This window comes from Panthera pardus, unplaced genomic scaffold (genome assembly GCF_024362965.1).
Source record: "Panthera pardus isolate Hobbes unplaced genomic scaffold, ASM2436296v1 HiC_scaffold_6, whole genome shotgun sequence".
Taxonomy (NCBI): domain Eukaryota; kingdom Metazoa; phylum Chordata; class Mammalia; order Carnivora; family Felidae; genus Panthera; species Panthera pardus.
The window spans coordinates 100,703,777-100,719,850 of NW_026526991.1; the positions used below are offsets into that span (position 1 = coordinate 100,703,777).

Consider the following 16,074-nt stretch of genomic DNA (forward strand, 5'->3'; position numbering starts at 1 on the left):
CCAGGGCACCAGACCTGAAGGACAATTAGGAGTGTGGAGGAGAGGGTGTCCCAAGCCAGATCCTATGGGCGAGGTGGGGCTTGAGTGGTTCAGCAGAGGATGAGGGTAGACAGTGGAGGGCACCATAGGAGAGTGGGACAGTGTGCATGAGTTGGGGGCGAGGAGGGTAACAAGGAGATGACTTAGCAGCAGTGCAAGTGTGAGGTTGTGTGTTGACAAACCGAGGGAATGGATTCAGACAGATGGGTTGGGCCGCATATACAGGATCCCCCCCATCCAGAGAGAAGAACTAGGCAATAAGGAGCCATTGAAAGTTTAGATGGGGGAGAGTGGGCATCTGCCCTCTCCCCACCCCTTCTTCACAGCCCAAATGCCATTGTTTTCGACTCCACTCAGGTGGTTTCTCTGGCAGCTAGCGCTCCCTCCGCTGCATGTCCACAGCTCTTATCTCTGCTGTTCTTTAGGCCCTGCTCACTCCATGCCTTGTATTTTAGTTATTGACAGTCTCTCCCCATAGACTATAAACAGTTTGAGAGCAAATCCACGTTAGTTTCCCCTGATCTCCCTCATGATGTCTAGAACAGTGTTGTATATGTTACAGATGATCTTAGGCCTGGTTCTTTTTGCAAGATTCAAATTGGTTCAAGCTTGCTCAGATAACAAGAGATTTGTTGTAAGAAAGCAAGAAGCAAGCTCATGGATGCAGGTAATGACAGGCAGCCAGGTGTCTGGGGAACTGGAGCTGGAGGAGCTACCGGAAACCATGGCCCTTCCTCTGTTCAGGTGCTGCATGGCTCGTCCCATGTCTGCTTCTCTTCGTGTCTCTTAGTTTCAGTTATCAAAAGAGAGTACCAGCTTGCTCCATCAGCAGGTGTTAGGTGTTCAGTCCTCGTGTCACAAGCCCATGGGTGTTGGTTCTCCCTGGGGCGTGTTGGGCTATCCCTTTAAGGGGCTGCGGCTGGAGCAGGCAGACCTACCGGCATGCAGGTGTGGGAGGCGCACAGCAGCTACTTGCCGAACAAATGGAGGAATGGGTGAACGTCACTTAGGGGAGATTGCTCCATGAGCCACATGCAGGGGGCTCAGAAGGCTGAGACTGGGGTCAGTTAGGAGACTGTTACATGACCTCAGGTTGGGATGAGTGGGGCCCAGAGAAGGGAAGGGGTGCTGGGGACGGAAGGAAAGATGGAGAGTGAGAGCCGGCTGAGGAAGGTGCAGGAAGAAAGAATGTGTGTGGAGGCAAGATGAGGCTTGTCAAGAAAGACTACAGACCCTTCCCGTCTTATTTTCTTCATCCTTCCCTCCCTCCTTCATGTCTTGAGGTCTGTGTTTACCCTCTCCTCATAATCTAGAAGTGGGAAAGGCGCACGCAAGCATGTGTGCATGTGTATCTCCCTTTAAATATATGGAGTGAACAGTCAGGGATGTGGAATGTTTTGATCAGTTCCAGCTAGAAGTAGAAAGAAGGGAATAAGTGCTTTAAAGAGAGTCCCTAAATTTGAAATCAGTATGTTTATCCTTCACCTCCATTGGGGAACCTAAAGGGTACTCAAAATCTTCCCTTTAAAATTAATAGAACTTTTTCTCTCTTTTTAAGCTACCATGTTTCTTGAAAACTGGAAGAGATTGCAGATGCGACTGGGCTACTTCTGGGACCTGACTGGGATAGAAGAGGAAGAAGTGAGTTTCCTTGCATACTTCTCTGGGTCCTTTCTTGGTTTCACCCTGGAAATAGATCTCCTTGAGTGAGATGACCACTTAACATTTGCTGCCACATCAATCCATTGGCTCCATGGTCTTAGCTGTGGTTGATAGGCACTGAGGCCAAGAGTTCAAATCTCCACTCTTCTCTTGAGCTATAAAACATTGGACCTGATAGGTAGTCAGGTGGAAAAAGAGGTGGTATAAGAGAAAAGCCTTATGGTAGCTTTGGGATTTAACTTAACTTTTGAGATTTAATTTCTGTCTCTCATGTCATGGCTGCTAGTGTGCATGAAGCCAAAGGGTAGGAATCACTCTCATGTAGCCCAGAGCATGCATATGTAAGCCTACTGAGGGTCAAGGGAGAGGTGTGGGTGCCAGATGCTGATTGCCTTTGATGCCTGTGGAAGAAGAACCACTGAACTATTATAAGCCAGTACAGCATGTGTGAAACTAGAGGATGAGCTAAGGGCAAAGGATAGGCCCTTCTGGAGTCTAGTTTTATGGACAGATGATATTGAAAAGACTGAAAACAAATCAGCCGTCCCCCTGGGCTCTTATGAGAACCAGGTCCACAGTCCTGATGTTGGCAAACTGGCAATGAGTAGTATGTGCATGGTTGCTCACAGTTCTTATCTGTTTCCACACACTACCAGTGACTGAACAGTAAATGTGAATATTGGGTAGGCACTCCTGATATCGTGAACATTGTTGATGAGGTACTGGGAACGGTGTCTAGAAAGATCAAGGGACACTTGCATTTGCCTGAGTACCCACATGCAAAGGCTGGCCGCAAGCATTATGGCGGCTACATGGAGAGCAGGCCTTTTCTGTGTTCTCCCATAGTAATTGATGTGCCTCGCCTTACACTCGGGATCTTTGTGAGTCCCTATGTCTGTAGCATGACATCATTTCTTCTCCTTGATGCTATAATTGGGCAGGTGGGCATTCCGTTACCATGCACTGAGTACATGGGCTCACTGTATTCCAGTCCTGTGCATTGAACATATGCCCGGGGACTGACGGCATCATGGGTTCCATGGCAAATCAGGGAATGTGCATGTGGATTCTACCTTCAGAGAGGATACAAATGAAGAAGATAAGCAACAGAGAATAATGAAGGCAATTGCCTTTCTTGGGGGAGAATGCCCAAATGAGTGCTTCCAATAAAAGAGCTGTAGAAGTGGGACTGTGGGTGTGACCTGATTGGGACATCCTTATCCTGTTGGTTCCAGTTGCTTCAGCAGAGAGAGAGACAGGGGAGTTATGGCCAGGTGTGGGGGTAGTGGTGGCGGGAGCTCCCACTCTCCTAATGAAGGGCCTAGCATGTCTCCAAAGAAGAGAAGAAGAAACATCCTGGCATCCAAGCCTGCCTGGGGCCAGAGACCAGCTAAGTGTGTGGGCTAAGTAGAGCTGAGGATGCCAGCAAGTCTCTGTTAGGAGGTATAAACACATTCACACAGAGAAAGGCATTGGTTGTGACTCAGTTCCCTCAAAATCTCAGTCACAGGCCCCTGCCAGGGGTGGCCATATGATCCATTTTCTTTAGTAGCCATGTTTCCTGTTTTCTGATGAACCCAGCGAGCAGTGGTAACTTCATGGGAGGTACATGATTTCAGGAACTCATGTGCAGGGTGAGAGTGGTCTGGCCAAGACTGGGTTTACCACAATGAGGTGGTCCTCATGGGCTCTGGTCACTCCTGATGGGTGAGGTTACTGCAAGGCAGGTTGGTTCTACAGCATGGTTGGTGTGCCTTGAGTGTGCAAGCCCAGGGCCAGGCATGGCTGAGAGGAAGGGAGGACAACCTTGTCTTTTCCTTTAATGTGTTTATATTTCAAACTAGGATATCAAACACACTTTAAGTTCAGTTCAGTCTGAATATACCCAGTAAGCACCAACTATGTACCAAGTTTTGATATGCAATATGGAATTATGTCGGGTGGTCTCTGAGCATCTCCAAAGGGTTCTATTCAACTAGGGTGCTGTCTGGTCTCTAATATTTAGAACGCAATGGTAAATATGTGATAGAAATTCCTTTTGGCTAATGTAGCCAGAAAAAGAAATGCCTTTTTAAAAATTTGTTTTGTTTTTATCAGAGTTTTGAAGACTGGTTAAATTCCATTGAAGAAAATTTCAAAGGGAAGAAAGGGTACCCACAGGAGGAAACAGCAGGCAGAAGTCTTGATCCGGGAAGCTAGGGGTATAGATCAGAAACAGTGAGATGATGGGAAGGTGCAGTTGGCTGTGGGAACAGGTTTGGGGATGTAGTGGTGGACAAAGCAACAAATATAGGCATGCACTCAGGTCGGGGTGGTTACTGATGGCTGCTGTGCATCTCCTGTAGGTCATGGGAAGTCATGGAGGGCAGGATAGGACGGTGTTTATGACTTTACAAGATTCCTTATCTGAAGTGTCGTGGGCAGGTTTAACCTGCATTCAGGCGAGGAGCAAGAGGATGATGGCGGGTATGACTTGGGCATTGGGGAGTGGGAGGCAGGGGCCCTTGGAGGTCATGATTAGAAGTTATTTCTATTTTAACCAGATTGTATCTCTAGGAATCAGGAATATTCCCATGGTCAGCTGTCTGTAGTCCTAAGATGTTATGCTTCCCCGTGGTCTTCACTAGGAAACACTTACCTCCTCAGGGGAGAGGAGAGTGGTTAACTCACCGGGACAAAGGCTCATTTCCCCTCTGTCCTTCCCACCTGGGGGGAACCCACCATGTGGGCCACCCCAGGAAGGGTTAAACAAGTGGGATGCCTCAAGTCTAGGTTGTAAACCAGGGAGAAGTGGAAGGAGGCTAGAGACTGCTTTCTTTCAGGGCAGGGAAGGACGTGAAAAACCAAACCCAAGAGCCAACTTCTTGGGTCAGTGTGTCCCCTGCCTGAGGGACTTCCCTGTGGAACCAGCAGGGGCACCTCAAGGGATTTACTTTGGATTCTGTTCTTGTTGAAGGGAGGCCTGCAAGATCTCAAGAGTCTTTCCCTGTGAGGTGGGATGATCTTCAGCTCAGTGGGCCTCATTTGCCTCATTAGCTTCTGTCAGACCCCAGGTGTTCCTCTTAGAGAGTGTGGCCTTGTCTGAACACAGATATCCTCCCCTCAATCTCTCTCCCATCCATCATCTGTCATATCAAGCTTTAGATGACCCAGCTGGTTTCCTATCACATAGGAAGCAAAATCCTCTACCTGCCTTTTCTGACCTCAGCACATGTCATTCTCCTCCTTGCTCAGACCTTCCAGCCATGTAGACCTTCATTCTTTCCCATGCTCGTTCTAGTCTTTGCACTGGCTGTCACCTCTGCCTAGAATGCTGCAGTCTCCACATGGCCTATCTTTTCTTGACTTTTCCATACCAAAACATTACCATCCTCTGACTGGCCTTCTCAGAATCCCCATTCTAAAGCAGCCATCCTATTTTATTTCTTCCATTGTTCTTATCCCTATCTGCTGGTTTCTTATGTGTGTGTGTGTTTGCTTACTGTCACCTTCCTCCACTTGAAGATAAGCTCCTCGAGAGGAGGGACCCATTGTGACCTCAGAGCTTGGAAAAAGGCTCAGAGCACAGTAGGAGCTTGGGAACTCTTTGATGAAGGCACTTGTTGAACATATCTCTGGATTTACCTCTTTAGATCATCTCAGAGAAGGCTGGTCCTGAGTTGGCCTGGTGCCATCCTTCAGCCAGTTCCTGAGGAGACCAACCAGGTGGAAGTAGCCTTGGGAAATATTTCCCGGAGTCTTGGTGGGAGGAGTTATATGTTTGTGATGATTTTACATCAGACCACCAATCCAGAGAGGCCGTGTATGGGGAACATCAGAAATAAGAAGGACCTATCCATGGCTGGGTGCATTGGAGCAACCCTCACAGGGACTAGATTCTGCTCTGGCCATGAGCTCAGTTGTCCAGCCCTCTGCCTTTGAAGAATTCTGTAACCTCACCTGACCTTCTTGGCTACCAACAGAGAGATCCTTGTCTGACCTGCCTCAGCTAGATGCAGAGCAGCCTAACTCTGCTTTGAGAGTCTTGGACTTCTGTTTATGCACCAAGAATGCTCGGCTTGTTCCAAACAGAGGAGGGGTTCTGAATGGGAGCCCAGTGTGGGGTGAGGTGAGCCATAGCCACCACTAGAGGAATGCAGAGACATGCCTGATGGCATGGCACATCTTTGGAAAGTCAGAGGCAGGTTGAGAGCAGCCTCCTAGTCAAGTAGGGAAAGTTCCTCAGCCCCTTTTCAGGGTATGAAAGGTAGAAACAACTCTAGCTTGAGGGGGGTTAGAATCCACATTATGGTACTCACCAAAAGGATATTGCTATGGTTTTTTAATTAAAATCTTCCATGGAGGGGCACCTGGGTGGCTCAGTCGGTTAAGCATCTGACTTCAGCTCAGATCATGATCTTGTACTCCATGAGTTCAAGCCCCACGTCAGGCTCTGTGCTGACAGCTCAGAGCCTGGAGCCTGCTTCAGATTCTATGTCTCCTTCTCTCTCTGCCCCTCTACCTCCCATGCTTGCTCTCTCTCTCTCAGAAATAAACATTAAAAAAATAAAAAAATCTTCCATGGAAATAATATAGATAAAAAGTGGCCAGATTTCAGAGGCCATGGAGGACAACTTCAAACCCCATTTCTCAAAGTATTCCTATAGGATGTTAATTTTTGGAGCAAAGGGTTTTTTTGTAAGAAATGGTGGCTTTAAAAAAATTAAGCAAGTGTCTTCACAGTAAAACTTTTCAGAGCTTCTAATATGCTCATTGTGACTCTCAGGTGATATCTTGTATGGGCTTTTCCAATCTCTTAGACCCTGAAATCCCTTTTTAGCTAAAACTCTTTTGGCACACACATTAGGAAATGATGTGGTAGAGAATGGATGAAGGTGAGAGACAAAATCAGTGAGCTTCACAAGCATTTAGAGATTCCCGGGTGCTCTGCATAGTGCTAATTACTGTGAAAAATACAAAATAAGACAGTTTTGGTAGCAGATCCTCATATTAGGAGACTCTCACATGCAAAACAGCTAGGAAAAAATAAAAGAAATATACATAATTGAGAACTATCTGTGGTACAAACTATGCAACTCTAGGCTATTCAAGAGGAAGGAGATTCCCCCAGGCATGCTGCCGCAGAGAAGTCCTGGAAGGGACGGGGCTGATGCATCCTTGGAGATTGGTAATGACAGGGTGCCTTAAAACCCTTCAGTAGCATCACCCCCTGTTGCAGTGGTTATGCTTATAAGTCACATGCATGGTTTCTCCTCTCCAATGTTATGAATGTCCTGGGAAAGCCAAAGACTGGTCAGGAGCCTAGCTTGTTTGGCTTTTGGAATCTCTGACGTCTGAGCAGTGGTAAAGAAATGTGTGTACTCTGGGTCAACTCTGAGCCAGTGCCTGAACCCTTGCCTACAAGTTATCGATAAATGATGCGGGAACATGAAGTCCTCACACCTGTAGATATTTGTCCTTGGACGCTGTAGGGAAGACCTGCCAATGAGGCCAGGTGTACACTGTTAAATTCTCTTTGAAGTAAGTCCTGCATCTTCCTGCTTCAGCATCTGCATTGGTTTGACCGTAGTCCTCTTGATTAGTTAGTCTCTTTCCCCTGCCTAGTGACTCACTATTCAGGTTTATATTGCTGAATGGCTCAGTGATATCTCTTGAGCATTGGTGTACTTGCCAATGAGTTAGTCACCTAGGTTGTACAGGAAACAGGTTCAGGCAAGTGAGTTTTAAGATTCCCTGTGGCCATCTTTAGCTTTGATGTTTATTGGTCGCCATTTTAGCTTGCAGAATAATGGAGCAGGAAGTTTTGCTGTTGCCCTAACTCCCAGCTGTGGGGCACATCTGTTTCTCTGGCTGGGATTTGGCTCATTGAAACTTAAAGTTTGAGGTATGAGGATAGTTAGTAGGACAACCAGATGCTTCTGTTTGTATCAGCTGCCCAGTTAATGTTTCCTCTCTCCTTTCTCAACACTGGCGCCATCCCCAGGAACGTGCCCAGGTTTGGTTTTCAGTGTGGTAACAACTATTGTGTGTTCCTTCCCTCTCCCCCACATTGTGTTCCTGGTCTAGACTCCTTGTGATCGTGTGTGGTGTTCATATCCAAATAGCATTCGATCCTAAGTCCTGACTTTATACCGTACTCGTAGTGTCTGATTATCACCCACAGGCCAGGGGCTCTTCTGCCTGCTTACTTACTACTCTTTGACTCTTGGGTTTTAGGAACACTCCCGGCCTGAGTATGAAACCAAAGTTCGAGAGAAAATGTTAAAGGCAAGTGGCAAGTCGGTGGTCCAGAAATTGGGCACCAATATGGCTGAGGATGAAGATGAGGTAAGTTGCTGGTGCTTGTTGCTCGCCATCTTCTTCGTTTCTGAAGGTGCTTTGTCATTTCATTTGGAATGCCTTCATCAGAGACTGGGCTGTGAGAAGAGGTTGACAGGAGTGGGACAGGAGGGGATGATTCATGACACATTCCGTTGACCTGCACTCAGAGCAGGCTTTTGCCATGACTTGATTTGTCTCTCTTTCTGGATGGTGGTGTCTGGCCAAAATGGGAGAGTAGGTTGGAGAAGAAAGAAACAGTTTCAGTGCAGGACTGAATCACCTAAATACCTAATAATGATAACTACCACCATACTAACTAGCACAATGGCAGTTAACCCTTGTCGAATGCTTGCTCTAGGCTAGATGCCATTCTAAGTGCATTATATTATCTTATTTTCATGGTAAATTTATGATGCTGGCATTCTTATTAGGCAAATGAAAACTAATGACAAAAGTTATGTTCATAGCTTAAGTCAGTTGCCAGAAATCACCCAGCCAGTAAATGGTGAGTAGATCTGGGATTCTGTACATCTCTGACGGTCTGTGCATCTAACCACTACATGCAATACTGCCCTTCGAGTGCAGTGAAGAAGTCCAAGCAAGACATGGCTCTTAGGGCCAGCCGAGGCAAATTCATGCCTGTGTTCACTTGAGCTACTCATATAAAGTTCCTTACATTTCATTTTATCTGGGTGGGCTTTCACAAGTAGGAATGTGATGGTGAACATGTCTTCCGAGTCCTATTTCTGAGTTTTACGGTGGCATTCAGACATTAAAACAGAGCTTCAGAATCTGTGCTGTGATCTGTAAATACGCATAGTGTGTGTGAGCTGGGGGTACAGTGTGGGGGGCTCCTCTTTGGCAGTGCCTGTCTTCTCTGAGTGCCACCCTTCTTTGAAACTGTGTGTGTGTGTGTGTGTGTGTGTGTGTGTGTGTGTGTGTGTGTTTATGTCTTTCCTAATCTGGTTCCTGAAAAAAATCAACAAGATTGGAAATCTGTTGTTTTTGCATGTGTCTTTTCTCCATCTTGGCTTTGAATTCAAATTTCATTTAATTTTACATTCTTAAAGTTGGAACCATTCATGTTAACATGCAAATTTATTCAAGCACCAAAACAGAAGAATGTGGTGTTTTTGAGGCCAGAACACTGGCTTTTTTCTTCTTTCTTTCTTTCTTTCTTTCTCTCTTTTCTTTCTTTCTTTCTTTCTTAAAGAAAACAGGACTTAGAAGAGAAAGAGCATGGCTCTCTGAGTTATTATTTTTTTTTTCCTAGACAAAAAGTAAGTCCAAGACCACCAATTATTCAGGGAAATAATGAATTCATTCTTAGGACAGACTAATCATCACCACCACCCTCATCAGAAAGCAAGAAGTCTGTGTTCTCAGCTTTAGCAACTCCATGCAACCTTCTTTCTCCACCCTAGAGCAATATACAATGGATAATTTTATGGAAATCACATGTAACTTTTATTGACCACTGACTCATTTAATTTTAATTCCATGGACGGGAATGCCAAGGAGCTGGAATTGCGTACATTGAGACTGTGGTTCTAATATAAACTTTGCTTGGATATATATGCATGATAGGTCACATAACTTTCAGGAACCATGAATAATTGAAAAACATCTGAATGCATTATGAATGATACATATGTTTATGTTTTAGCATTCAACATCTATTTCCATTACACTGTTGAGAATGCAAAGCTCAAAGCATCTAATGTCTTATGGGCACTGGGGAGAAAATGACCTTCCTGATTGAGCAGTGAGAGAAGAAAATGGCTTGGAATGTGATTGTCAACATCCTTCTTCTGTTCCCTCCATTCTGTTAATACTGTAAATCTTCTGTTCCTGCTGTAAGTCTAGCCAAAGATGGGAGATGAAGGGAGGAGCACGTGTTGCTGTCTGATGGGAGGGATGCTGCTCTTGCCTACTGGAAGAGTTGAGGTCAATACCCACTGTATAACATGGCTCTGGAGACCCTCTCATGTGTGGGATATTTAGGAAAGGCCCCTTCTCCTGGGGAATAGACAGGGACAAAGAACCAAAATTTAGCTGGTGGTCTTGGATATGCCTCTTGTCATCCCAGAGGATCCTCTTGGCTCTGCCTTGACTGTGACCCCGAGTCTGCATATCCTCACCTCTCTTTACTTTCCTTCCAGTTGGATGATAAGCTACCACTTATTGAGACCCAGAGCAGTATGGGAATTTGCCCAAGACCATATAATGTGTGTGGGGAAGCTGGTAGTCAAACTTAGCTTCACCCGATCCCCAAGGCCTATTGCTTTTTTATTTAATTTTGAAGATATCAACCCCATTTTTAAAGACCTCTTTATTGAGATTTAGTCCTCAGACCATAAAATTCACCCACATAAAATGTACGATTCAATAGCTTTTAGTATATTCACAGATTTGTGCAGCATTTCTACCATCTAAGTTTAAAATATTTTTTTAAGGTTTATTTATTTACTTGATGAGAGAGAGCAAGCGAGCACACAGGGAAGGGGCAGAGAGAGGGAGAGAGAGAATCCAAAGTAGGCTCCACACTGTCAGTGCTGAACCTGATGTGGAGCTGGGACTTACAAACCGTGAGATTATGACCTGAGCCGAAATCAAGAGTAAGATGCTTAACCAACTGAGCCACCCGGGCACCCCTCAAATATTTTTATCACCCAAAAAAGAAACCCTATACCTAGTAGTTACTAAACTCTGGAAAAACAACTAATCTACTTTCTTTTTCTATAGATTTGCCTATTCTGGGGCCCCTGGGTGGCTCAGTCAGTGAAGTATCTGACTCTTGGTTTCAGCTCAGGTCATGATCTCACAATTCATGAGTTCAAGCTCTGCATCGGGCTCCATGCTGACAGCGCAGAGCCTGTTTGGGATTCTCTCTCTTCTCCTCTCTCTCTGACCCTCCCGCATGCACACTTTCTCTCTCTCTCTTCTCTGTTTCTCTCTTTCAAAATAAATTAAAAAAATACAATAAAAAATAATTTGCCTATTTTGGGTTTTCATGTCAATGGTATCATGAAAAAAATGTAGTATTTAGCTGCTTTCACTTGGAAAAATGTTTTCATGATTCATCCATGTTTTAGCTACATCAGTATTTCATACTTTTTTATTGCCAAGTAATATTACATAGTTTAGATATACCTCCTTTATCAATTGGTATGATAAAGCCACTTGGATGGCTTCCACCTTTGGGCTGTTATCAATAATGGTGCTATGAATATGTGTGTACAAGTTTTTGTGTGGATGCATGTTTTCATTTCTCTTGGATTTATAGGTAAGAGTGGAATAATTGGGTCACACAGTAGCTCCATATTTAACAAGTTGAAGACCTGCCATACTATTTCCCAAAGTAACTGTACCATTTTACAGTCTAACCATACAATGTATGGTTTCTCCACATCTCAGCAACACTTGCTATTATCTTTTTTATTTTATCTATCCTAGTTGTGTGAAGTGGCATTTCACTGTGGTTTTAATTAGCATATCTCTAATGACTAATAATGTTGAACATCTTTTCATGTACTTGTTGGCTGTTTGTATGCCTTCTTTGGAGAAATGCCTATTCAAATCCTTTGCCCATTTTTTACTTTTTATTTTATTTTTATTTTTTTTAAGTTTGTTTATTTATTTATTTATTTATTTATGTATTTATGTATGTATGTATGTATGTATGTATTTATTTATTTATTTATTTTGAGAAAGAGAGAGTGGGGGGAGGGACAGAGAGAGAGGGAGAGAGAATCCCAAGCAGGCTCCACGTTGTCAGTGCAGAACCCAAAGCGGGGCTTGATCTCATGTACTGTGAGATCCTGACCTGAGCCGAAATCAAGAGTTGGACATTTAACTGACTGTGCCACCCAAGTGCCCTCTTTGCCCATTTTTTAAATTGTTCTCTTATGATCATGTTGTAAGAGTTATTTAATAATCTAAATACCAATCCAATATATAATATGATTTACAAATATTTTCTCCTGTTGAATGGATATTGTTTTTTAATTTTATTGATGATACAATTCAAAGCACAAAAAGTTTTGTTGTAATTCAAATTATATGTATTTCCTTTTGTCACTGGGGCTTTTGTATCATATCCAAGAAATCATTGCCTAGTTCAAGGTCATAGACATATACTCCTAGGTTTTCTTCCAAGGGATTTTTGTGTTGGCTCTTATATTTTTAGGTGTATGATCCATTTTGAGTTAATTTTTATGTATTAGTTAACTAACTAAGGTGTCCAAATTCTTGTTTTTTGTTTGTTTTTGCATGTGGATATTCAATTGTCTAGCACTATTTGTTGAAAGACTATTATCTCTACTGAATTATATTGACATCCTCATCAAAAATCTATTCAATATAAATGTAAGAATTTGTTTCTGGACACTCAATTGTATTCTGTTAACCCATGTGTCTATCTTTATGCCAGTGCCACATTGTCTTGATTACTACACTTGTGTAATAAGTTTTGAAATTGGGAATGTGACTTTGACTTTGTGCTTCTTTTTTAAAATTGTTTTGATGATTCTGGGTGCCTTGCATTTCCATATGAATTTCATAACCAGCTTATCAATTTCTGTAAAAAACACATGCTAGGATTTGTGATAGGAACTGAGTTGAATCTATAGGTTAATTTAGGAATATTGCCATCATAATACTATTGAGTTTTTTTTAATTTTTAGTGTTTATTTATTTTTGAGAGAGAGAGAGAGAGAGAAAGAGCGAGAGAGCAGGGTAGGGAGAGGGAGAGAGAGGGAGACACAGAAACTGAAAAGGCTCCAGGCTCTGAGCTGTCAGCACAGAGCCTGATGTGGGGCTCGAACCCATAGACCATGAGATCTTGACCTGAGCCAAAGTCGGACATTTAACCGAATGAGCTACCCAGGTGCCCCACACTATTCTTATAATCTATGAGCGTGATGTATCTTTCTATTTACTTAGATCTTATTTAGTTCCTTTCAACAATGTTTTATATTTTCAGTGTAGAAGTCTTGTACATATTTTGTTAAATTTGTTTGTAATTATTTTATTCTTTTTGATGCTATTGCGAATCATTCTTAATTTCTGTTTTGCATTATTCATTGCTAACATATAGGAATATAATTGATTTTGTATCCCACAACTTTGGTGAACTCATTTTTTAATTCTAATAGTTTTTAGTGAACTCCTTATGATTTTCTATGTATAAGATCATGTTATCTGTGAATAGAGATAGTTTTACTTCTTCCTTTCCCAATCTGGATGCATTTTATTTCTGTCTCTATCTCTTTTTTTCTAGCTAATTGCTCTGACTACAATCTCTTGTACAATGTTGAATAGAAGTGAGGAGAACAGACTTCCTTGTCTTGTTCTTGATCTTGATCTTAGGAGAAAAAAAATTAGTCTTTCACCATTAAGTGTGATGTTAGCTGTGGCCCATTGCTTTTTTGTTCTCTCTTTGTAAGGCTTCCCAGAAAACAATTTACATCACATAAACACGATGCTTATTTGAAATGAAACATTCTATACTGTAATGAGGTGGTAACTACATGTCCACATTCGGGAGAGACAGTGTGGTATGGCCCAAGGCTGGCTGGCTGGGTCATGGTACTTTCATCAGGTAGTTGAGCTTTTCTCTGGGTCTTTTCTGCTTCGGCTGTCACATGGGAAGATTGAGTTATAGCCTCTGTGGTTCTGAGAGTTGGTGACTTTCTTTGTTTATGTGAGAGATGATGTTGGCCGTTAGCCCATAACTTTGGGGCATAGACTGTCTCTTATTTGTCTTAGGTGGTGTTAATTTGGATATTCTTACATCTGTTTTTTAAATATGCCTTTTTAAAAAGTTTTACTTTAATTCCAGTTAGTTAACAACAGTGTAATATTAACTTCAGGAGTATAATATAGTGATTCCACACTTCCATACAACACCCGGTGCTCAAGTGTCCTCCTTAATCCCTATCACCTACTTAACCCCTCCCCCTGCCCACCTCCCCTCTGGTAACCATCAGTTTGTTTTCTATAGATAAGAGTCTGTTTCTTGGTTTGCCTCTCCCTCTCTCTTTTTTTCCCCTTTGCTCATTTGTTTTGTTTCTTAAATTCCACATATGAGTGAAATCATATGGTATTTGTCTTTCTCTGACTTATTTCGCTTAGCATAATACTCTGTAGCTCCATCCATGTCTTTGCAAATGGCAAGATTTAATTCTTTTTTATAGCTCAGTAATATTCCTCTGTGTGTGTGTGTGTGTGTGTGTGTGTGTGTGTGTGTGTGTGTGTGTATGTGTGGTATATATACCACCTCTTCTTTATCCATTCATCAGTTGATGGACTCTTGGGCTATTTCCATATTTTGGCTATTGTAGATAATGCTGCTATATGCATCAGGGTGCATGTATCCCTTTGAATTAGCATTTTTGTGTCCTTTGTTTTTAATTTTTTTTTAACCTTAATTTTTTTGAGACAGAGAGAGACAGAGCATGAATGGGGGAGGGTCAGAGAGAGAGGGAGACACAGAATCCAAACCAGGCTCCAGGCTCTGAGCTGTCGGCACAGAGCCCGATGCGGGGCTTGAACTCACAGACCCTGAGATCACGACCTGAGCCGAAGTCAGACGCTCAACCGACTGAGCCACCCAGGCGCCCCCGCATTTTTGTATCCTTTGGGTAAATAACCTAGTAGTGCAATTGCTGGATCATAGGGTAGTTCTGTTTTTTTTTTAATGTTTATTTATTTTTGAGAGAAAGAGAGACAGAACATGAGCAGAGACAGAGGGAGACACAGATTCTGATGCAGGCTCCAGGTTCCAAGCTGTCAGCACAGAGCCCTATGTGGGGCTTGGGCTCACAAACTGTGAGATCATGATTTGAGCCAAAGTCATATTCTTAACCAACTAAGCCATCCAGGTGCCCCAGGATAGTTCTATTTTTAACTTTTTGAAGAACCTCCATACTGTTTTCCAGAGTGGCTGCACCAGTTTGCATTCCCACCAACAGTGCCAGAGGGTTCCTTTTTCTCCACATCCTCGACAACACTTTTTGTTCTTGCATTTTTTATTTTAGCCATTCTGACAGGTGTGAAGTGATATCTCATTTTGATTTGTATTTCCCTGATGAACAGTGATGTTGAGCATCTTTTTATGTGTCTGTTGGCCATTTGTTATGTCTTCTCTGGAAAAATGTCTTTTCATGTCTTTTGCCCATTAAAAAAATTTTTTTTAAGTTTATTTATTTTTGAGAGAGAGATAGAGCAAGTGGGGGAGGGATAGAGGGGGAAAGAGAGAATCTCAAGCAGGCTCCACACTGTCAGCATGGAGTATGATGTGGGCTTGAACTCACAAATTATAAGATCATGACCTGAACCAAAACCAATAGTTGAATGCTCAACTGACTGAGCCACCCAGGTGCCCCATCTTTTGCCCAATTTTTAATTGGATTATTCATCTTTGGGGTGTTGAGTTTTAGAAGTTCTTTATATATTTTGGATACTAATCCTTTATCAGATATGTCATTTGCAAATATCTTCTCCCATTCCATAGATTGCCTTTTTGTTTTAGTGATTGTTTTCTCATTGTGCAGAAGCTTTTTATTTTGATGAAGTCCCAATAGTTTATTTTTGCTTTTATTTCCCTTGCTTCAGAAGACATATTTAGAAGGAAGTTGCTACAGCAGATGTCAAAGAGGTTACTGCCTGTGTTCTCCTCTAGGATTTTTATGGTATCAGGTCTTACATTTAGATTTTTTTTTATTTTTAAATTTTTAAATTTATTTTTGAGAGAGAGAGAGAGACAGACAGAGCGAGAGCTGGGGAGGAGCAGAGAGAGAGAGAGAGAGAGAGAGAGACACCGAATCTGAAGCAGGCTCCGGGCTCTCAGCTGTCAGCACAGAGCCCGACATGGGACTCAAACTCACAAACTGTGAAATCATGCCCTGAACCGAAGTTGGATGCTTAACTGACTGAGCCACCCAGGCACCCCTCAGGTCTTACATTTAGGTCTTTAATCGGTTTTCCATTTATTTTTGTGTATGATATAAGAACATGGTCCAGTTTCCTTCTTTTCCATGTTGCTGTCCA

At 42.8% G+C, this 16,074-nt stretch overlaps 1 protein-coding gene across 1 annotated transcript in view; it reads left to right on the forward strand.

Moving 5' to 3' along the window:
- The window catches only part of ANO2 (anoctamin 2), a 341,871-nt gene that overhangs the window by 187,227 nt on the left and 138,570 nt on the right, over positions 1-16,074 (forward strand). The window contains exons 13-14 of the mRNA XM_053894601.1: positions 1,598-1,680; positions 7,918-8,028. Of these exons, the coding sequence (XP_053750576.1) occupies positions 1,598-1,680; positions 7,918-8,028 (194 nt within the window). The remainder of the gene's footprint in view (positions 1-1,597; positions 1,681-7,917; positions 8,029-16,074) is intronic.